The sequence below is a fragment of the Physella acuta genome, unplaced genomic scaffold, assembly GCF_028476545.2.
Source record: "Physella acuta isolate Inbredline_101_S28 unplaced genomic scaffold, ASM2847654v3 ptg001665l, whole genome shotgun sequence".
Taxonomy (NCBI): domain Eukaryota; kingdom Metazoa; phylum Mollusca; class Gastropoda; family Physidae; genus Physella; species Physella acuta.
In genome coordinates, this window is record NW_026733178.1 from 299818 (window position 1) to 322553 (window position 22736).

The 22736-nt window shown below is 35.2% G+C and overlaps 3 protein-coding genes and 1 long non-coding RNA gene across 4 annotated transcripts; 2 read left to right on the plus strand and 2 right to left on the minus strand.

Moving 5' to 3' along the window:
• The first annotated feature begins 225 nt into the window (after nucleotides 1-225).
• On the plus strand, nucleotides 226-2864 carry LOC131929730 (uncharacterized). The gene is made up of 4 exons (XM_059286078.1): nucleotides 226-238; nucleotides 1588-1694; nucleotides 2065-2225; nucleotides 2333-2864. The coding sequence occupies exons 3-4, from the start codon at nucleotides 2083-2085 to the stop codon at nucleotides 2862-2864; spliced, it is 675 nt and encodes a 224-aa protein (XP_059142061.1). The 5' UTR covers nucleotides 226-238; nucleotides 1588-1694; nucleotides 2065-2082.
• Nucleotides 2865-3239: 375 nt separating this feature from the next.
• LOC131929732 (ankyrin repeat domain-containing protein 39-like) lies at nucleotides 3240-6063 on the minus strand. The gene is made up of 3 exons (XM_059286079.1): nucleotides 5805-6063; nucleotides 4757-4963; nucleotides 3240-3829 (listed from the first exon to the last, which is right to left on the minus strand). The coding sequence occupies exons 1-3, from the start codon at nucleotides 6027-6029 to the stop codon at nucleotides 3683-3685; spliced, it is 579 nt and encodes a 192-aa protein (XP_059142062.1). The 5' UTR covers nucleotides 6030-6063; the 3' UTR covers nucleotides 3240-3682.
• A 273-nt stretch (nucleotides 6064-6336) lies between these two features.
• LOC131929735 (putative serine protease K12H4.7) lies at nucleotides 6337-15992 on the plus strand. The gene is made up of 12 exons (XM_059286084.1): nucleotides 6337-6530; nucleotides 7341-7453; nucleotides 8027-8208; nucleotides 8948-9084; nucleotides 9590-9685; nucleotides 11088-11229; nucleotides 11848-11962; nucleotides 12507-12596; nucleotides 13329-13440; nucleotides 13684-13777; nucleotides 14494-14702; nucleotides 15606-15992. Exons 1-12 carry the CDS (start codon nucleotides 6413-6415, stop codon nucleotides 15713-15715), a joined length of 1518 nt encoding a protein of 505 aa, XP_059142067.1. The 5' UTR covers nucleotides 6337-6412; the 3' UTR covers nucleotides 15716-15992.
• Nucleotides 15993-17457: 1465 nt separating this feature from the next.
• Nucleotides 17458-22324, minus strand: LOC131929715 (uncharacterized). The gene is made up of 4 exons (XR_009383990.1): nucleotides 22249-22324; nucleotides 19194-19384; nucleotides 18323-18437; nucleotides 17458-17675 (listed from the first exon to the last, which is right to left on the minus strand). It is a non-coding gene; the product is annotated as an uncharacterized LOC131929715 (long non-coding RNA).
• Between the last annotated feature and the right edge of the window lie 412 nt (nucleotides 22325-22736).

Sequence of the window (22736 nt, forward strand, 5' to 3'; positions counted from 1 at the left end):
TAGTTAAATTATTAGCTACATTTTATTAATGTTAATATATTTTATAAGATAAATAAGCCTACATTTTATACATGCAAAAAAGAAGAAAAAAACGAAAGATTAATAATAATCCAATGCGTATTAAAACTGCGAATAAATGTTCTAATAATCTTCGAAAGCTCTTCTCAAATAAAAAATTAAATATTTCTCGACCTTCTGTGGGCAAATAAATGTGTTAGGCCTACTGTTAAAATTGTAGGTTGGTAAACTTTTTGAGCTAAATCTAAAACATGAACTTTGATTTACTGGTGGTCGAATCAATAGAGTAGCTTTAAAATAACTAAACTAATTTTTAAGTAGGCTAAGTTTTGGTAATCTATCGTTTTGGGTAGGCCTACGTAAAATCGCCCGCGACTAGATCTGGAATCTAGATCTAGAATCTAGACCTAGATCTAGATTCTAGATCTAGATCTACATTTACGTCATTTGTCATTTAGGCCTAACTATTTTAACTAGATCTACATTAGATCTAGATTTTCTAGATCTACTAGATCTAGATTTCTAGATCTGATCTAGATTTCTAGATCTGATCTAGATCTAGATCTAGTAAAAAGTAAAAGTAAAGTGAAAAACAGGTGACTCCTTAAATTTTAATAATTATTTCACATTTTGAGGAGGATTTATGTTTTGAAAATACAAAAATGTTTCCTTGTTTCATTTATGTACCTGTTTTTAAACATTTGAATTAAAACTTTTCAGTAATAAATGAAGACTAGAATCTAGCGATGTTTTAACAATTTTAACTTTTAACTGTTGCTTTCTGATCTGACTCAGTGTATCACTATCAGTTTCAGACGTGTTTCCTAATAAATATTACTTTAAAAGTAGTTTAAATTAAAAGTAACTTAGGACTTAGGCCTATTCAATTTAGAGATTTTAGACCTCTGGGCTCACACTCTACAGACTCAACTGACTTTTATGATATTTTATCTTAGTTTTATTAGGCCCTAATTAATAATTATATTCTTACACAACAATTGACAATGGATGCATCTATTCAATCTAGATATATTTGGACCCGGGTCCCAATAGCCTCAGCTGCGATGGGACCCTGGTCCTAATGGCCTCGGCGGCTATTCGGACCAGCCAATAAAATTGTTAAGATTTAGTTATTCAATAATTCTTTTAAGATGCAGAATATCTTTTCTGTTGTTGTAATTTTTCTCCTTGTAATTCTAAATTATATATTGAGATCTTCCTTTAAATACCTGATGGTCTATACTCTATACTGGCTTATGGTATGAACTTCTCTGGCGAACATTCAGCGTGCATGTAAAAAAAAGAAATTTCTCCTGTTAAGCATAATTTGATTTCATAGGTCTCATCGAGGTTCGGGAGCCACTACGTTGTCCACTCGGCCGCGACATCTTACGATAAATAAAAATTTAATGAATTTCTTAATACAGCTAAATATAACGTTATTTAGAAAAAGCAACACAAGAACTAACGCTAGCATATCCAAAGAAATAATTACAATTAAACACAATGAAATACTAGTCAATCCTCAAGAAAAATCAAATAAACATAAAAGGTATAATTTTAATACAGGTTGTATGAGTGTGTAACTTAATGCCGGGTCCGAATAGTGGCTATAGGCACCTGGGTCTCAATAGCAACCGGTGCTGCACTTCGTTGTATGCACTTCGGTGGTACAAGTAAGTACCTGAAAAACTAGAGACTCTTTAGATATTCTTTTGTTAGAAGTACTTAGACTACGATTTTAGCATTTTTTTATTGAAGATGAAAAAAATGCAGTTCTCTAGAAACAGTTAAACTTAACGCTGAAGTAGTTTTATTAACTCAGGAAAATTTAAAAAATTGGATTTTAGGTTTTAATTTGTTTTTACCAATATAGAGATTTCAAAATAGAACAGTTCGGTTAAATCTTCAGTTTAATGGTGCAGTATTTATCTATCACAGTATTGGTTATGTAGGTTCTATATCACAACCATGAAAAGGTAATCTTTCTTTATTTCATAAATTATCATCTTGATACAGTATTTTAAATCTGTCATCATTATTTAGATTTCCCACTCTGCTACCATGGAATCTATCAAAGAGCCAAATGGACCAGTTTTACTGAAGAAAGGTGAAGCAGTTCCAGCTTATGCTAGGTTGATGTCTGATAATGATGTGTTATCATGGCAGAAAAAACGTATAGAAAATCATCAACCTCAAAGCGAAATGTAACTATTTTAATCTTTTTAATCGGTAATTTTAAAAAAACAGTTGTATAATGATATGCAATGAGTGTAATGAAAACTAATTTTTATAAATTCTTTTACTTCCTCAGTTTTGTCTTCAAGTATGGAATGCATATCTTAACTGGTGTTGCTGGCTTATCGGGCTTTATAATCAATACAAATATTCGTAAAAACTTCAGACTTGGCACACTGCGGTCAATGTTTACCTATATACCATCTGTGGTTTTAACTGGCGCTTTAGCAGGCGTGATTCATCAATTTGGTATCAAGGACCGTGTACTTGTAGGAAAGGAATATTGTTCATTATGTGTTTCACTTCGATCTGGAACTTACCAGTCTGTGATGGGTGTGGCCTACTCATTTTTGGTTTCATTTTTAACCTGTCTTCCCACAGCTAGGGAGAATTACACATTACCAATGCCAGCCACTCAAAAAGGTCTGGGGTATTTAAAGCTATTAAACACTATATCACCAAAGTCAAGCATTTTGTTATCGTTAATAGCAGCAAACATGGTTTTTGGTTGTGTGGTTGGACAACAAGAGTTTTCAGTGTTTTTAAATCATTTAATCCAGCGACCCCCTAGTGAATTTTTCATTGACAGAAGCTTTGTACGAGATTAGCAGACAGAACTAATATAACAAGTCTTGGAACATTTGTGAAGTGTTTTTAATGTTTAAAAGTTTCTTGATAGACTAAGAAGTTGTAAGTGTGCAACATGAGAAAGAACCAAAACATTTATTGTAAATAAAAAGTAGCAAGACAAATAATTGTAAAGTTGTTTATTTGTATCTTTTACTACTCTTTACAGTGTCAAGATTTTTGTAAACTAATGAGTTTTTAATAACTTGAATGATTGATATAAATATGACGGTGAAAATGTGTGATGATATAGACTATGGACTGAAATATTTAAATACAGTATATTTAGTAAGTTTGCATAATTTGGATATTATGCTTTCTTGTATTTGTTCATGTCCAATCCTAATTAAATAACATTTCAATATTGTTTTCTTTTCTTTACAGATGTTTTTGTGTAAAGAAGTAATTTAATAATTAAGTCCAGAGAGCAACTGTTTTTGAGATCTTGACATTTATAAACAAGCATTAATTTTACTAAATGCAATCATAAAATCAATAACTTTGGTTAAGTTTACAGTTTTCATGAAATTGAAATCAGTTTGGTTTAGATTTCTCAACTTTGATGCAAATAGAATATGAGATCAGTTTAGTTTTGTAGTTAAACCATGGTTTGTAAATCTTTTGTTGTAACATTGAGCAAAACTTACACTATATGGAATACTCAACAGGTTAATTCACACTTCTAACCACATTCATCCATGTATGTTTTGTAGCTCCAGAGGTAATACTGTATGGAATTACTACACTTATTTATAGATAATTTTATCCTTCTCTATGGATAAAAGAAAACATTGGCGATTTAATCACATGGTTGTAATTTACATCTTGCTTCCTCATTCTTTACAACATCAATAGGTTTTCTGCCCTTGAAATCTGTTATACTGGAAGCTTTGGGTTCACTGCTCATTAGGATGTCTACAGTATCAATGTGTCCATTTTCTGCAGCCTGTATACATAAAATATATTATTACTGCTGATTTTTTTTAAAAATACCTTGCCCACTAATCTTTTAGTATAAATACAAATTGTCTTATTTTTAAAAAAGTTGAGGAATCTTGAGCGCTAAAGTTTGTCAAATAGATTAAAACTCACTTAACATTAATCAATAATAAAATAATTATTTGCTTTAGTTTTCCCAGTGGATTATGTTAAGCAATATAATGAATATTGACTGCTTAACCATTAATGTCCCGTAACGCCCGCTGCCGCCCGACACCGTTAATGTCCCGTAACGCCCGCTGCCGCCCGCTTACAATACGCATAGAAAAATTAAATTTGTTTCATTACAATTCGGCCTACAAATCCTAATTTTTAACTAAACAGGAAGTCGGATAGTTTCAGCATCCTTTTCCGGTCTTCTAATTTCAATGGCGCTTTTGAAAGATAAAAAATAATAGTTTCTTTCTATCTCGAAATTTTAGACTCATCTGTCCTCTTTTTAGTAGATTTAATATTAAAAATAAAATAAAATAATGCCTCTAAACGTATCTAGGCATATATTTTATGAATTATATATATCTTAAACATAATCAAAATTGATATTTAACTGTTAAATTCGATGCATAGTTGTTTGAACAAAAATAAATAAAGTTGACTACCGAAAATGACCTGTTTTGAATTTTCTCCGACATTTTTATTTTTATACTGTACTTTTACCGAATATAATATATTCTATTTAATACTGTTGGAAAGCCAGGTTTATTCCCAACATTAAGCAGTAGTTTTTATCTTAATTTTCAATTTCATTTAGACAAAAACAAATATTTTGTGAAACTATTCACTTGATCATACAGAGTTATGCTCCTTACATTGGGCCGTCATGGGTGGAGTTTTGGTAGAATGAATGGGACATTAATGGTTAATTTAATTTCACCTTGTGTAACGGTGTCATTCCATCACAATCAACTGCCAAAGGATCTGCCCCATGTTGCAAGAGTAAACTCACAATCTTTGCATGGCCCATATATGCAGCTCTGTGCAGTGGGGTGGCTCTGCTGGATTTGGTGGCGACATTCACATCAGCATGATGGTCAAGCAATGTCTGACATACTTGGATGTGCCCATTTCTGCAGGCATAGTGCTGTAATTTGTTTTAATTTCACAAATTAAAATTTTTTCTAAAAATTGTCTTTTTACAAAATTCATTGAAAATGGACATTTGTAACTTGTAAGTAATGTTAAAATAATGAGAAAAATATGTAAATAAAGCTTATTATTTCCTGCTTCAACTACACTTAATGAAGTCATTGCCATACAACATATTCATGCTTGGTTAATACTTTAACTATAGGCTTAGGCTTTTATTCATTGCAGCTGAATGGACATTTTCAACTAGGCTCTTCAGTTCTATTAAAAATTAAGAAGTGAGGGCTACTGCAGATAAATGCATAGAATTATAATATGATTTAGCAAACTACCCCCACATATTTTTAAACATATGATTCATAGACCTCGGCATTTATTTATTACACTGCAGTGTATTACACTGCAGCGCAGTCCTTTTATAAAATATGTATAAGACTTTTAGAACACAGCAGAAACAAAAACCAAGTTACACACTAGCCTTCTCTTAGCCTTAGAGGGAATGTTGGTAATTAGTAGGCCTATACATCAAAATTATTAAAGTTAAAGGGTAGGGCCTAAATTTAAAAATAAATATTAATCAGGCCTAGGCGTTCTAGAGAGTCTAGACTACCCTAAGATGTAAGATGGGACATGATGCATTTTAAAATGTTAACCAAATATTATGACTAAAGCGGCAGCATCAACCATCTCGTCACACTGCTGTATTACAGTCTTAGTCTATGTCCCAGTGACTGGGTCGTAGTTGAGCACTAAGTGAGTACTGAGAGAGTAGCGATCTATAAACTCTAAAAAAAGCTACAAGATCTAGATCTAAAATAGAAAAATACCAAACCAACCAAAGCGGTAAAGCCCGACTTGTCAGCTTTGTTAACTACTAATCCGCCGCTCAAAGCTAATTTCTGTTCAACATCTAAGTTATCTCCAGTTAGAGCAGATGTCCATATCCCCTTTTCAAAGTCTAATTCGTCTAGGGTTTGATGCACTGAAGGGTTAGAGACTTGAATGTGGCATTCGCAACTTGGTGATTCTTCGCAACTATGGACGCCGCCATGTTCAGACATATTGTTAATAACTTTAAAATATGAGAGCAGTAAAAAAGTGAGACCATTCTATTTATATTATTATGGTTTGTATTTTCTAAAAGTTGTAGATCCTAATGCATGACGTATTTAATACATGACAAAATTAAATTAAAAAAAAATGTTGAGTTTTTATGTAAATATAGTAATTCAAAATTAAAGCGGTAGAGAATGTAGTAATTTTTGTTTCTGTTATTGACTTCTTTTCAGATTATAATTAAAACTTCAAAGCAGTCCATCACGTGATTATTGTAACGTGACTTTTGAAATAATCATGTGACTCCACCGGTTCAAAGAGTTACCGTTCGTTCAGATATTTTCCTATAAAACTTAGATTTAGAAACTGGTAACAATACAGATCTACAATGTCTACCTCCTATAATATTGTATTGGGCCTAGTAGCTGTTCTCTATTTAGGCTGTGATGCTTATATACCACGTATGCTTCACGGAAGACCGAGGGGTGGCTTTGTTGGAACCCCGGGTAAGAAAGCGAATACGATAATCTCGAACTGTAGAGTAGTGATAGTTAGTGAGTAGTAGTGACAGAGTGTACTGTAGACTAGACTGTAGAGTCAGAGTAGTAGATTCTAGTAGTGAGTGATAGATCTAGATCTAGTGATAATCATGTGCCATATAGATCTAATAAGTATAACGGATAATTGAAATGGCCTACGACACCCGACACTTATTCCGACGTTTGATTACAACGAGTACAGTACTGAGTACACACACTCTGACACTCTCACTAGTCTCACTACACTGAATTTGACTTGATTTAAATTTAACTACTGCACTACACTAGTCACAATACAAAATTCAATACATATAAATAGATCTATAGTATAGGCCTAATATAATAATGTCATATTCATTGTAGGTTGTCAACTACACACTCAACTACTACCACGTACAGTACAGTCCATAGGCCTACACAGAGAGTGTGACTAATTAGTAATTAGAGAGTAGAGTACAATCAGACACAGTGACTACAGACAGTATGACTAATTATCTTTACACATCCATCTAAAATCTAAGCTACACCTTTTTTTGCTATTTTTTCAAATGCAATGACATTATCATATTACCTCTAACACTCTCTAGGAGTAAACCTGTAAATAGTAGCTAAGATTTATGTTTTAAATATACAAGACCACATTCAGTGTTTCAATCGTTAGTGACAATGTCTTATGTTGAAATAATCAAATGGAAAATATCAATTATCGTTCAAAGTTATTTCATAGCTTATTCATTCATACTAGTTAAAACATAGTTTTTTTCCCTTTCACTTTAGGAAATAAACACCGCCTGCTAGGTAGCTACAAAACACCTACCTTGCCACCAGAGCAGTGGTTCACCCAGAAGTTAGATCATTTTAATGGTGCTGATCAGAGGGTGTGGCAGCAGGTAGTAACAGTTTTATTAAGTTAATTGTCTTCTTAATTATGCCTCTAAGAGTATCTAGATACAAAAAGTAAAAATACATAAAAGCCAAAGCTATAATATGAGTATCCCAGTCAGTAGACCCCTCGGTATATATATAAAAAGTATGAGGGGGGGTGCAAATCGAAAGTTTGAGGGGGGTGCAAATCGAAAGTTTGAGGGGGGAGGGGGTGCAAATCAAAAGTTTGTCCCCGGGTAAAAATTGGAACCCCCCCCCCCCTTGAGACGATCCTGGCTACGCCACTGATCAAAGTTGTACATAAAATGCAGGGGTTTCAAGTTTATAATACTTCTATGGGATATATGTAAGCCTATATTGGGTATTCTCATTAAGGTTGTTAACTCATCTGGGAACAAAGACTGGGAGGGGGATAATTATCTAAAGCTAGCTCTTGTAAAGCAAAGACAATTAGTATTTTTGTATAAGCCTATGTCCTATGTGTAGAAAAGCATTTTTCTTAGATTAGTCTGTATATGTAGATAAATACACTATTTCTGATGAAGAAAAAAAGACTCCATACCATTTTTGCCATACAGAGATACTTCGTTAACGACACCTACTACAAGCCTGGAGGTCCAATCTTTGTGCAGATTGGCGGAGAGGGAGCTGCAGACCCAATATGGCTGGTTGAGGGTGCTTGGGTAACGTACGGAAAAGTGTATGGCGCCTACCTGGCCAATCTTGAGCATCGCTTCTATGGAAAAAGCCACCCAACAGAGTAAGGGTTTGAAAATAAATTCTTTTCATTACGGCAGAGATTGGAGAGAAGTGATTCTTGCATTATAAAATAGTTTTTTGTCTCATTTTTAGACGGATATAAATAATTTATTCCCCCCCACATAGGGCCTACAATTAAATTCTGTATTTGAACCACAACATTGACCCCCATACATATTTAGTTCTATAATCACATAATTCAGAACTGTTATTTAAGGAAGGAAGCTTTAGAAATAGCACTGATCTTAGAATATACATATTTTAAAAAGGTATTGCTTCTTTAACAATTTGCCTTCCAGACACTTTACTCCTTTTTGAAAGTAATTTTAAATAACTATGACAAAAAAATTGTAAAAACATCAAATGCTAGTTATTACACACAATTTATTTGTTCTCTTGGATGTTCTGTTCTTTGTCAGTCTGTTCTGAACCTGATAGTTTTTAGAAGATATAATTGTTTTGTATGCATCCCTTTTTTGCTGAAAATAGATATTCAAAAGCTGAAAGTACAAGAGGTTAAATAGTTAAAAATTCAATAAAATGCTTGATAAATTAAATCCTAATTCTAAAGCTGAAATTTTGAAAGATCCAGAATTCAAGACTACAATTCAATTTTCTAAGATTTGAGTCTGTTGCCCAGTTAAACAGTGTTTAATCTGGGCTTTTGTCTGCCCTACCAATACTTTAGCAAGAGTTTGAAGATGTATAACAAGAACTGATGCGATTGTTTTATTTGGCAGGGATATGAGCACAGAGAACCTCAGGTACCTCAGTAGTGAGCAGGCCCTGGCAGATCTTGCTGCGTTTATTGTGTTCCTGAAGGAAAGTTTGGGGGATCCAGATGTGAAAGTCATAACTTTTGGGGGATCATACCCAGGTAATTGGTGTTAACATTTGGGGGATCATACCCAGGTAATTAGTCATTACTTTTGGGGGATCATACCCAGGTAATTAGTCATAACATTTGGGGGATCATACCCAGGTAATTAGTCATTACTTTTGGGGGATCATACCCAGGTAATTAGTCATAACATTTGGGGCATCATACCCAGGAAATTGGTGTTAACTTTTGGGGGATCATACCCAGGTAATTAGTCATAACTTTTGGGGGATCATCTCCAGGTAATTAGTCATAACTTTTGGGGGATCATCTCCAGGTAATTAGTCATAACTTTTGGGGGATCATACCCAGGTAATTAGTCATAACATTTGGGGGATCATGTCTAGGTAATGAGTCAAAACATATGATATTATTATTTCATCTTTACTTATATTTCAAGCGCCACATTCATATGAAGGAGGCTTATACATCAGATTTCTGTTTTTATGTTTATGCTTATTATAATGATTTTTCATAACTGCTTTTATTAATTTGGTTGTAGGGTCTCTGTCAGCTTGGTTCAGATTAAAATATCCCCATCTAGTGGATGGAGCTGTGGCCTCAAGTGCCCCGCTGCTCGCAGAGGTCAACTTTGTTGGTAATTTTTTTATTTTTATTCTTATTTTTATTCTTGTCTCTAGAACATCTGCAAGTTGTCATTACTTTTGTTACTAGAATATTTGCAAGTTATCATTGGTTCTTATCACTAGAACATCTGCAAGTTGTCACTGCTTTTATCTCTAAAATATCTGCAAGTTACCATTGGTTCTTGTTGCTTGAACATCTGCAAGTTGTCACTACTTTTGTCAATAGAATATTTGCAAGTTGCCACTGCTTCATTAATTTTGTCACTGGAATATCTGCAAGTTGTCACTAACTTTGTCACTAGAATATCTGCAAGTTGTCACTACTTTTCTCACTAGAATATCTGCAAGTTGTCACTACTTTTATCACTGGAATATCTACAAGTGTTCACTAACTTCATCACTAGAATATCTGCAAGTTGTCACTACTGTTATCACTAGAATATCTGCAAGTTGTCACTACTTTTATCACTGGAATATCTACAAGTGTTCACTAACTTTATCACTAGAATATCTGCAAGTTGTCACTACTGTTATCACTAGAATATCTGCAAGTTGTCACTACTTTTGTCACTAGAATATCTGCAAGTTGTCACTGACTCACTGATTTTGTCACTAGAATATCTGCAACTTGTCACTACTTTTGTCACTAGAATATCTGCAAGTTGTCACTAACTTTGTCACTAGAATATCCTCAAGTTGTCACTACTTTTATCTCTACAATATCTGCATGTTGTCACTGACTTACTACTTTTCTCACTAGAATATCTGCAAGTTGTCACTACTTTTATCACTAGAATATCTGCAAGTTGTCACTAATTTTCTCACTAGAATATCTGCAAGTTGTCACTACTTTTGTCACTAGAATATCTGCAAGTTGTCACTACTTTTATCACTAGAATATCTGCAAGTTGTCACTACTTTTATCACTAGAATATCTGCAAGTTGTCACTACTTTTGTCACTAGAATATCTGCAAGTTGTCACTACTTCTGTCACTAGAATATTTGCAAGTTGTCACTAAACTTGTCACTAAAATATCTGCAAGTTGTCACTACTTTATCACTAGAATATCTGCAAGTTGTCACTAATTTTGTCACTAGAATATCTGCAAGTTGTCACTAACTTTGTCACTAGAATATCTGCAAGTTGTCACTAACTTTATCACTAGAATATCTAAAAGTTGTCACTAAATTTATCATTAGAATATCTGCAAGTTGTCACTAAATTTATCACTAGATTATCTGCAAGTTGTCACTACTTTTATCACTAGATTATCTGCAAGTTGTCACTGACTTACTACTTTTATCACTAGAATATCTAAAAGTTGTCACTAACTTTGTCACTAGAATATCTGCAAGTTATCACTAAATTTATCACTAGAATATCTGCAAGCTGTCACTAACTTTGTCACTAGAATATCTGCAAGTTGTCACTGACTCACTGAGAACATATGATGGAACCGATGCCTGCAACTCAGCCGTCCAACAAGCCACAAACATGATAACAGACAACCTGGCAACACTTCAAGGGAGGACACAAATCAAGAACATGTTCAGGTACATTTGTTGTGAAACTTTCATAGTTTTGTGTGGTGATTAAAGTATGTTCCAGTACATTTGTTGTGAAACTTTAAAAAATTTTGTATGGAGATTAAAGCATGTTCAGGTATATTTTGTTGTGAAACTTTCATAGTTTTGTATGGAGATTAAAGCATGTCCAGATACAGTTTTGCATAAAAAAATCATGTATTTTTTTTATCTCTACAATTCTTTATATTATTATTGAATTTGTACATATACTTGTGAACACTGTTTAATTATTTCCAAGCAAGATGAATTAAATAAATTTTATTTAGGGTAAATGTTATCATTTTCTGTGTTGATTATGCAGTCAGTAAGTTATAGAACAAAAGTGAGCTAAAAAATGCAAATAAATAGAAGATGAGCTGAGTAAAACAATTATTTTCTTTTGTATGGATCGAGCCATATTCAGGTGCATTTTAGAATGATGGTTTTAGCATTTCTGTTGTGTAGTATTTTTTATAAAATGTTCTAGACAATATATTGTGAGCACTTAACTAGCTTCCCCTCTGTCATGATTAATGGTTGTATGTCAGATGTTACCAAGGTAAAAAAATGTAAAAGTATGATGATAAAAAATTTAATACTTTTCAGGCTGTGTGACTCAATAGACCCAAACATTCAGAATGACATCGCAAACCTGTACTCAACATTTGCTGGTAACTTTGAGGGGGTTGTGCAGTACAATAAAGATAACAGAGCCTTTGAGGTACAAACTATGAATTGTCAGTCCCTGTGATTCAGTTAGTCTTGTGTGTGTAGTTAGCAGGATCAGTGCTTTTAATTCAGGCATAGAGCAAAATGATGAAGAATTTCTAGCATTCCTCTCTCCCATATTGCTGTCACTAGACCTGTGAGTATCTACTATGCTTGCGCTCTCCCCTGGGGCACAGCACCTGGTTTGAAGGTGGTGGGTGGTCATTTAGTCAAGAGACAACCTACAATTTTGATCCTCACAAGTTAAAGTTGATAGCACCATTCAATCACTTTTAAAAAAAAACACAAACACATTTTTTTTTCATTACACATTTTGGAACTTTTGATGTATTCTTTTATATTACTTTTATTATAAATAACACAAAAACCACAATTTTTAACGTTCATTAAACACTCATTAAAACATTTTGAAACTTTTGATGTATGTCTACGTATATCTATATATTTTTTTCATTAAATGACCCACACTTCCCAAAGGTAAAATTTTGTTTACAACATTGGACTGATCTCTTTTATATTTGTACTGTCTCACCCAGGGAGCTGTGGGATCTAACATCACAATTGATACCTTGTGTGGTATGATGACAGATTCTTCTCTGGGAAATCCCCTGCAGAGGTATGCCAAGGTAGGTAACCATTTGTCTGAGGTCATCTTATTTAATCTATAAATTCACCACAATGGCCAACTTTACAGATTTCATAACAGTATAGCTGCCAGATGGAGTGAGTGACTCCTGGTGTAGTGGTTGGGATAAAAAAAATTCTAGAATTTATTGAGCTGACTCAAAAACAGGTCTATAACACAGCCCTGGCCAGTTAAAGTGGAAGAGAATTGTTGCGGCCCTGTGCTCCACTAGGATTAAAGAGGACTAAGTCAAGAAAGTCAGCACTAATGGATAACCAACATTAGTTGGGGTCCTATTGAAAGTGCTGCCCACAGTTTTCTTGGTTATCAAAACTGACTTTACATTGGTCAATAGTTTTGTTTTCAAATTTGTAAACTGACCAACTAACCAATTGTATCTACTCCTACGATTGTATGTTAACTGACCAATGGTCTCCATTCCTAAGTTTGAAATTGTATGTGCAAACTGACCAACTGACCAATGGTCTCTAAAGATTTAAATTTGTGCGTATACTGACCAACTGGCCAATGGTCTCTACTCCTAAGATTTAACATTGTATGTGCAAACTGACCACCTGACCAATAGTGTCTAAACATTTAAACTTGTGCTTATACTGACCAACTGAGCAATGGTCTCTACTCTAAGAATATAATTGTGTATGTAAACTAACTGTCCTAATATTGAAACTTTCTATGTAAACTAACCAACTGACCAAAGATCTTTACTCCCCAGATCAGCAACATGTTGCTGGACGTCTACTCCACCCAATGCTTGGATTTTAAATATGACAAAATGATTGACAGTATGAGGCAGACAGCCTGGTCGTCAAGTGCAGGAGAGGGAGGTAATTATCACACCTGCATACCTTATCAAATTATCATGTACTATTTGGTAGAAACAAGTACAAAGTAATGAGTTTATATTGTTTATGAGGTTGGCTAATCCTTCTTGATGTATACATCATACACTACAAATTTTAAAATTTGAATTGTCTTAATGTTTTTTTCTGTTAATTTCTCCACTTTTTAAAACCATATATATGTTTTTAACCTGATGTTACTGAGTTTGTTTTGAATTTTGTTTACAGGTCGCCAGTGGACGTATCAAACTTGTACAGAGTTTGGCTTCTACCAATCATCGGATTACCCTAACCAACCTTTTGGTCATAGTTTCCCTATTAAGTAAGAGATCTAACATAATAATTTGATCTTTAAACAAAAGCATTTGCATACAAATTTGTTTAAAGATGAATATATAGTTCAGAATAGTTCTTAAAAAAAATAACACACAGTATATTTTAAGCTAAATGAATGTTCACTAGCCTTTTAAAAAATGTTTTGTGTAAGTTATGCAATCTTTTATACAGATAATTTAGTAGGGGGTTGGGGGCAGGTGGTAATGTTCAATAAACCAATATTATCTATTAATTTTGATGGAAATTTTAGTGATTTGTATCTACACGTTTCATAGCTTGAACTTTAATCTGTGTCTCAGATTTTACATTGGCTTGTTTAAATTTTTAAAGTTTAATTGGGAGTCAAAGTTTCTATTGTTGATTAACTCTACTTTGTAATTAAATGTAGGTAATAATACAGTATAATTTAAAGTGCCTTTTCTTGTGCTATGATATTAAAACATAATAGCTAAAGAATTTAATTAAAACACCTAACAACTGTACTATAAAACTAAATATCTCAACTTGTAATAGATTTCTAGAGTTACTTTTACATCAAAGTTAAATGTAGCTAATGAATTCTGTAAAATTAAAATTAAAGCACCTCTTCATGTGCTTGGTTTTTATATTTAAAAAAAAATAATTTAAGTATAGTTAAAAGTTTCCTGTACATAATGACTGCAGTTAATATAAAATATCTCACACTTCCCTGACCCTCCTCAGGTTCTGGACTACCCAGTGTCAAGATATCTTCGGCAGCAGCTTTAACGATGCCTTAATTAACGCCACAGCTAAGAGGTCTAATGACGATTATGGTGCACTCGGCATTAAAGTGTCCAAAGTTTTATTTCCAAATGGTTCCATAGACCCATGGCATGCCCTGGGCGTGACCCAAGATTTGAACCCTGATGCCAGAGCTATATACATCAATGGTGAGTTTGTTATGTTGTAGGGGAGGCTTGGTTAATGGAAAATATTTAGAAAATTATTCATTGAAATTCTGATTTAATCATTCAAATAACTTTAGTCTGAACTTAAGACATATTTTAACTATTTCTTAAAGACTAGATAGCCACTAGCAGAGATGAAATAAGAGTTTGTTTGTGGCTGCTAAAAAAGTGATTGTTTTACTCTAATGACCAAATTATGTTCTGCTGCTGTATCTAAAGTAAAAAGTAAAGAATCCTCTGTAGACCTAGCGATTCATTGGGCAGATGAAGTAGAGTTCCTATGTTTCTAGACATTGGCATATGAAGGGAAGTTGTGGTCAGCACTTTGCCCGGCTGCTCTATATAAATATCTTAATTGTTTTGAATTTGAAATGATGTACCTCATATCTTGAAACCCGATTCAACTAAAAGTGTTATTTTTTACCTTGTTTATAACTTTAAAAAGTTCTATTGTGATGGCTGAAGTAACATATCCCAAGAGTCTTTAGTTTAGTTTCCAATCTAGAGTTGGTATGCTGCATCCCTGAGTCCACCCAGCTCTAATGGGTACCTGGCTAGTCAGAGAAAGTAAAGGAAGCTGAGCATTATGCTGACCATACTATTTCTTTATTTGCACAAGTCACAAATACAGGTTAACTCTACATACTTCATCTGCCTGTTTGACCACCTGGTCTGTAAACAAAGTTTAAAGTTTGGAAAAAATTGTGATCTTAACAGTAACAATCACATGTCTATAACAAGATTAACTAGATGAATGTAATTTCTATGACTTGTACTTCATGTTCGAAACAGTTTAATTTTTTTTTTATTTACAATCCATTTATTAGACAGTATGTGTAATAAAATAAATAACGCATCAACATTTTTGTCTTAACTATCCAACAGGCACAGCACACTGTGCCAACATGTATCCCTCCTCACCTGATGACCCCATTCAACTGGTCCAGGCTAGGAAAGAGATTCAGTACACGATAGGACAATGGCTTCAAAGTTAAATGGGATAAGTTTTACTGCATTTTGAATGGTTGTTGATTGATTTTTCAACGTTTTTAAATAGGCTGTGTAGAGTGGAATACAATTTGCATAATATGACAGGGTATTTGTAATACTAGGTTGTATTTCCTAATTAACTAATCACATTACATTTAATTAAATGCTGCTTTAGCTTATTGTAATTAATAATGTTATGAATAAGCTGAGGTTTATTTGTGTATTTCTGATGAAATTGTTTTAATTGTTCCATGTGATTAAAATATATCAATCTTGTTTTTTCAATGACAGTGTTGGTCCTTTGTTGTAGCTTCAGATTATACTTATAGTCTAGAATAAAACTGAATACTTAAAACCTGCACAACTCAGAACTGATTAACAATGAAATATGGTAGCTTTGAATCATATTGAAAACCTTAAAGTTAGGTTAGAAAGATTAAGAAAGCTGTAGTGGTGGATCATGTATAGGGGTAGTAGAAGACTGTCATGCATTGGGGTACTAAGGATGGTGTTAGCAAGGGTTATCGTTCTTCCTTCTAACCTATCCTATCTTTATCTTTATAAGTTCCTGCCTAAGCCAATGAGGTAGATAAAGCTTTAAATTTGATGACCGGGCAGTTTTAGCCCTTCAAATGCTGTAAATAGTGAAACTAATGAACTCTACCCCACCTAGATTATCAAGTCTGAAAATAAGGGCGTGTTTTACACGACAAATTAAGTGAATATAATATTAAATAATATGTTAATAATATAATAATAAATATTTAGCAAATTGAATAACAATAAAATATGTTATATATGTATGAGATCAATTCACAAAACATGACACAAGTTATTAAGCTGCAATTATTATCAAACAACTTGCACGCTATAACAGAAAACACCGTCTACCCGGCAAATTGTAATGTCAATCTGCGTAGTAATGCTGCTTCATATTTGTAATGTGCGGAGGTTACGTGTTTTTAACACTTGTGTTCCATTGAACCCACCCCCCCCCCTCCCCAACTCTTTAGTATCTCATTCCTACCCGCTCTACATAAACGTCCAATTTTCTCAGCCCGTCTAGTCCTTTTCTGAATTAGCTCGCAGAACCATACTCGGTGGGTTTATAAAGTAATAAAGTAAGTAGAATTATAGTAAATCAGGCATTCTAGCTTTTTTTTCTCACGTCATCACACAAGGGGGCAGGGGCGTAGCGAGGGGGGGGGGGGCGGTGGGTGCGGACCGCACCGGGTGACACCATTTAGGGGGGTGACAGCAAGGCAAAAAATAGCAAAATATATAGAGAAAAACTTGAGGGGGGTGTGTGCAAATCGAAAGTCTGAGGGGGGGGGGGGGGTGAAAATCAAAAACTTGAGGGGGGTGCAAATCGAAAGTTTGAGGGGGGGGGGGTGCAAATCGAAAACTTGAAAGTTTGTCCCCGGGAAGGGTCGCAACGCCTCTGGGGTGGGTGACACCATTAAGTACCGCACCGCGTGACACCCGACCTCGCTACGCCACTGCAAGGGGGCGTCCATAATCAACGCCACTCCTGGGGGAGGGGGCGTCCATAATCAACGCCACTCCTACATCACTTGCCCCATAGACCGTTAGGTTCGAATAACTTTAAAAAATGTCTTTACAAAGACTATGATATTCTGCACCTGTTTCTCATCAAATAAAATTAGGTCACAAAGTTTCTAACTGAATCGGTCGTTTCCACGCTTAGTCAAGCTTCATCTTGCCCTTTCTGAATCTGTAGTTTCCATGCTTAGCCAAGCTTCATTTTGCCCTTTCTTTCTGCTTCACCATGCATTTAGAATTATCATGCCCTGTTCTCAAGTTTTTTTGTATGCCTCCTCAAATTTTGTTATGCCCATATCATGGCGAGTCCATAAAAACTGTAGTTCTTGTTGAGATACGCTACCCAGTAGTCAGTAACTTGAACCTGTAGATGGTCTCTGGCATTGAAGTAGAACACGCCACCTACAAGACGACACAAACATTTATTCGCTTCAGAGAAAAAACACATTTATATGATGACAAGGCAACGTTTTTTTGTGTGTGTGTGAGTGTTGCTGTTAGCCGAACTGTAATTAAAAATAATGTCATACGTAGGGCTCTCCCCCACTATAAATTAAAATACCCTAAATAATAGGTTGTCCCACAGAAATATGTACTGAAGATGACATTTTTTCCACTCAAAAATATCATTGTTAAAATGTCTGCATAAGACTTTTCCGTGGGACAGCGTGGCCTAGCGGTAGAGCACTAGACTGCTATCTCGAAAGTCTCGAGGTCGAATCCAGGTTCAAGTCAGTAGAACGTCCCTGAGTCCACCCAACTGTGATGGGTACCTAACTTTTGTTAGGGAAACAGATGCGGCTAGGCAAAGTGCTGACAACGTCAACCTCTTGTATGCCTAGGTCATTGAAACAGGTGAGCTCTACTTCATCTGCCCCATTTGTCTATAGCACAAACGAGAAAAGATTATATGACTTTTCCAAACAGAAATAAAATGCCTTTGTAGGACTTGCCCTCGCCAGTAATTAAAATGTCCTGCCTAGGACTTGATCCGCCAGAAACTAAAATGTCCTACGCAGGACCTTTCCCTGCGAGAAAACATGTCCTACCTAAGTACGAAGTCTCCTCCTGGCCGTGACAATCATGGCAACAAGTGTGGTAAGATTCGAGCAAGTCTACTCTGGAGTTATCGGCCCTTGTTAGAACTAACTTGTGGACCCATGTCTTGAAGAAAGGAACATGTGGAAATATTTGGGTTATTTTTAGAAGCTTTTCATTTTGGCTTCTGGTCTAATCATACACCTAGTGGCTAAAGAGGTTAAGGGAGGGGGAGGGGGGGGGGGGTATCAGAATGTGTGATGACACACTTTTGCGTTTTAAAAAGTAATGTTAGAAACTGAATTTTAGCCGATATTTCTCGTTTTTAAAATGCTGTTTGTAAATTGTATAAGGAATTTATTAATATACTCTATGTTAACCGAGCACAGAAACCATTTTTAGAAATAAATCTATGCTTTAAAAAACGAAACCAGTAATGTTGAGAGGTGGGAGAGGGGGGATTCGAACTCTGTAGTGTACGCCATTTTAGGGGTGAAGGGGGGGTATCTAGTATGCCAGATATATAATAAATCTTCGTTTAATCATCATCGAGTTAGAACGCTACAAAAATTATTCTAATAATTATAACAGCCCAATCGATCATTAAATGATTGCCCAATGGAAATCTAAACACAATGCCTAAGCGTAAGATGAGAATGTCCAGATCTTGCCTATGTAGCCCCCCCCCCATCTCTCCACAACTAATGGACCCCAGGGTCAGGACACTAACCAGCAAACACTGTATCCCCTCCCCCTCTCATATAATCCCTACAAGATCTTGCCTGTGTATCAGTCGCCCTCTCTCCACAGCTGATGAACCCCAAGGGCCAGGACATTAACCAGCAAACACTGTATCCCATCCCCCTCTCATGTCATCCCTACCTTGATTCGTAACTGACCGCAGGTGCTTGAGGTGTTCGGCAAGAAGAGCAGACTACTGTAGGTGAAGTAGATGCCAGGATGCACAACCTCTAACCCCGTGTCGAGAATTTGGACGTGGCGCAGGTGGTGCACTGTTTCGTCTGTCGTGTTAAATGTTAGCGGGACGGTGTGATCTACCGCTTTCACAATACCTTGGGGGGGGGGGGGGGGGGAGATAAAGATGATGGTTACGTTTCCTTTATGATGTACCGTACAGTCATTGATCTTGGTTATTTTTGTTCGAAGTTTCTTTTTTTTTAAGATTCCAATTTTTCATAACGAACAAAGTACAAAAAGGGGCCTGCGTGGTCGAGTCGGTAAGCCAATGGTTGCTAAACCGAAAAGTCTCGAGTTCTAGCCCTCGGGCAGATGAGGCTCTTTAGCTGGGGACAGCAACTCTTCTAGGAGAGACAACTTCGAAATCAAACAACTGCTGCCTTGTAGTTTGTTCTTAGATGGACAAAGGCTATTGAAGCAAAAAAGAAAATCAGGCTAAAATCGGAGTCAATGCATCAAATGGCGCATAACCAGTTTACACGTATCCTTAATTGTGATGGAGGCGTGTTCGAGTCGGCAAAAGCTCATAGTTGATAAATTCGAAAAAGTCTCGAGTTCAAACCCTATGGCAGATAAGGCTCGAATCCGTTCCAACACTAAAAATTAAGAACGAAAAAGAAGACTGAGCACAGAAACTATTTTTAGAAATAAATCAACGCCTTAAAAAACGAAACATTGATCTTGGTTATTTTCGTTCGAAATATATTTTTTTCTAAGATTCCTATTTTTCATAACGAACGAAGTACAAAAAAAGTATACAATTTCGTTGAAAAGTGGTTATAGCTCTTTACCAAGCTCTAACATTAAAATTCTATTTATAAAGCACTTTAGTAACTGTATATTTAAAGGCAAGTTAGGTATAGCGTGAACAAAGTACGCAAAATGAAATTATTTTAGCAATTGCTAATTCCTCACCCCCCCCCTTTTTTCCTTGACAAATTAAACGTTCAAATGTATGTAAGGGAAAAAACCTAATACAGCACACTTATTTGGGACACTAATGCTTCAGCTAACTACTAACATGTTTTGTATAATTATCCGTTTTTATTAATCATCAGCAAACAGACAGCAAAGTTAATTAATTGCTCCTATCGAGTGTTGATTTCCGGTGAAAAGTGACGTCAGACGGCCCTCAGGAACACGTCATCATGTCACAATGACCTTTGACCAGCCTTGTACCGGAAATAGATTTTAGCTACACGCTTGTTGTTTAAAATAGATCTCTACTGTTTAGAGAAAATATAGTCAATTTTATCCCCCCCCCCCCTTCACAGAGGTTGTCCAAGACGGTTTACATTAATCACCAGTGTTTCTTCCATGCATCTCTTCGGCGAAAGAAAGTCTAAACCCCCCCCCCCCCCCCTCCCCTGAACGAAATGGAGTTTATATAGAAAATATATACTTTTAATAGTGTCCGCTCCCCCGGAAATTTTAGTCCGCTCCCCCCCCCCCTTCCCGAAAATTTCAAGTGACCCCCCCCCCCCCCCCTCGAAGAAAAAAGTCTGAAAAAAAACCACTGTTAATCGCCACATAGCTAAACATTTTAAAAAATCCCTTGAAACTTGCGGAACTCTACAAAAATAATAAACGACGGAAGACTCGATTGTCCCGAGGGTGGTATCAGATGTTGATAGGGCAGGTTGATATAGTCTTGCGACATTTTTAAAAATATATCAACTTAGTCGACTTAGTTGTTAAATGTATATATTAACCCAATAGGATTTTTAAAAAAGTAAACTTAAGCAAAGAAATAAGTTTGTCATGATTACATACATTGTGCCTAAATGGTTAAATACGAATCATATGAAATAAACTAAAAATAAACCGGGAGTGATCTCCCCTAAACTTTCTCGAATATTCTTATATAAAACAACAAGGGATGGGAACTCGGACTATAGACATGATTTTTAATCCATTTTAAATACTTAAAGTTTTAAAAAAAGAATAAAATCTCGTAGACAAAAGAATTGCACATCAAGTGAAGGCCAAATAAAAAAGTGCATAATAGTGCGCAATATTATTAGTACTTTAAAAATTTACATTAGTTTTTTGAGAAATCGGAAGTAGCGTAAATTACTACTTCCGGTCAACGGAAATTACTCAAAATTTAACAGAAGGTAGAAAATTAGATTTTTTACTCACATGTGAAATTTCATTTATCTATCTGAAATAGTACTGAAGTTATAGGCTTTTGAAAAATTCAAAGTAGAAAAAGTACCACTTCCGGTTATCGGAAATCGCTCAAAAGTTGATACGGATCTACGATTTTGATAAAATACTTATATATGAAATTTCATCAACCTAGCTGTAACGGTACTCAAGTAATCGTATTTACACACAGACACACACACACACACACAGACAGACAGACACACAGACATACGGACAGAAATGCAAAGCCCAGTTTTTCAGAATGGATTACGCATAAAACCTCTTAATTTTGATAAATCTGGATTGATAATTTTTGCCCGATTAAAATAAGTCCTCTATACTTCGGATGTGATGAAGGACTGAGGTGTAATACGGTGAAAATTGTTAAAATTTCAAGAGATTTTTTTGCACGATTACAATACTTTCTCTATACTTCGTATACTTCGTATATACGAGAAAGTAAAAAAGTAAAGATTTCTCATTACACCTAGAGATGCATTGGGCAGATGAAATAGAGTTCACTATGTTTCTTGACCTCAGCATATGAGGAGATGATGGGGCTACCCGCCTTTATATTCCAAAACTCAAAACTGTTCCACTAACTTGAACACGGATTCGAACTCGAGACTTTCGTCTAGTAGACTAGCGCTCTACCGCTATGCGACGCAATCCCATAATATTATGAGATGGCGCCGGGGAAATAGGACTGCCAGATAACAGTAGGAGGCGGACTTTACATTTGCTTTATTGAGTGTCGTTTCTCAAAATGTTATAATAATTTTTTTTTTACTTTTCATTTGAAACTTACCATTTGGCTTGGTTAGCTTCAAATGGGCTGACACTGAACTGACAGGTAGTATTCTTTCAGTGTCTATCTGCACTTCTGACATAAAAGTAAAAGACATTTGCATCTACATTTAGAACAGTAGGAGATAAAAGAAAAAACGAACCCTAAATTCTTGGAAACATTGTTGTATGTGTTCTTATAATTAATCACCACGTGAGTTAAACCAAATAAACTGCAAACACCCTCGTTAATTTTATCAAACACTATTGTAGTCCTAACTTCTCATAACACTAAAATTTGTGAAGTCACTATGTCAGGTTACAGCATTTGCCTTTCGTTTTCTTAAATTTAAGGGTCGTCCCATAAATGACGTCACATTCTTAGGGGGGAGGGGGGGGGGGGTTCCAGATGGTGTGACGTCACACTTTTGCATTATAAAAAAGAAAGCAATTTTAGAAAACGAATTTTAGCCGTTATTTCGCGTTTTAGAAAACGGTTTTAATACATTG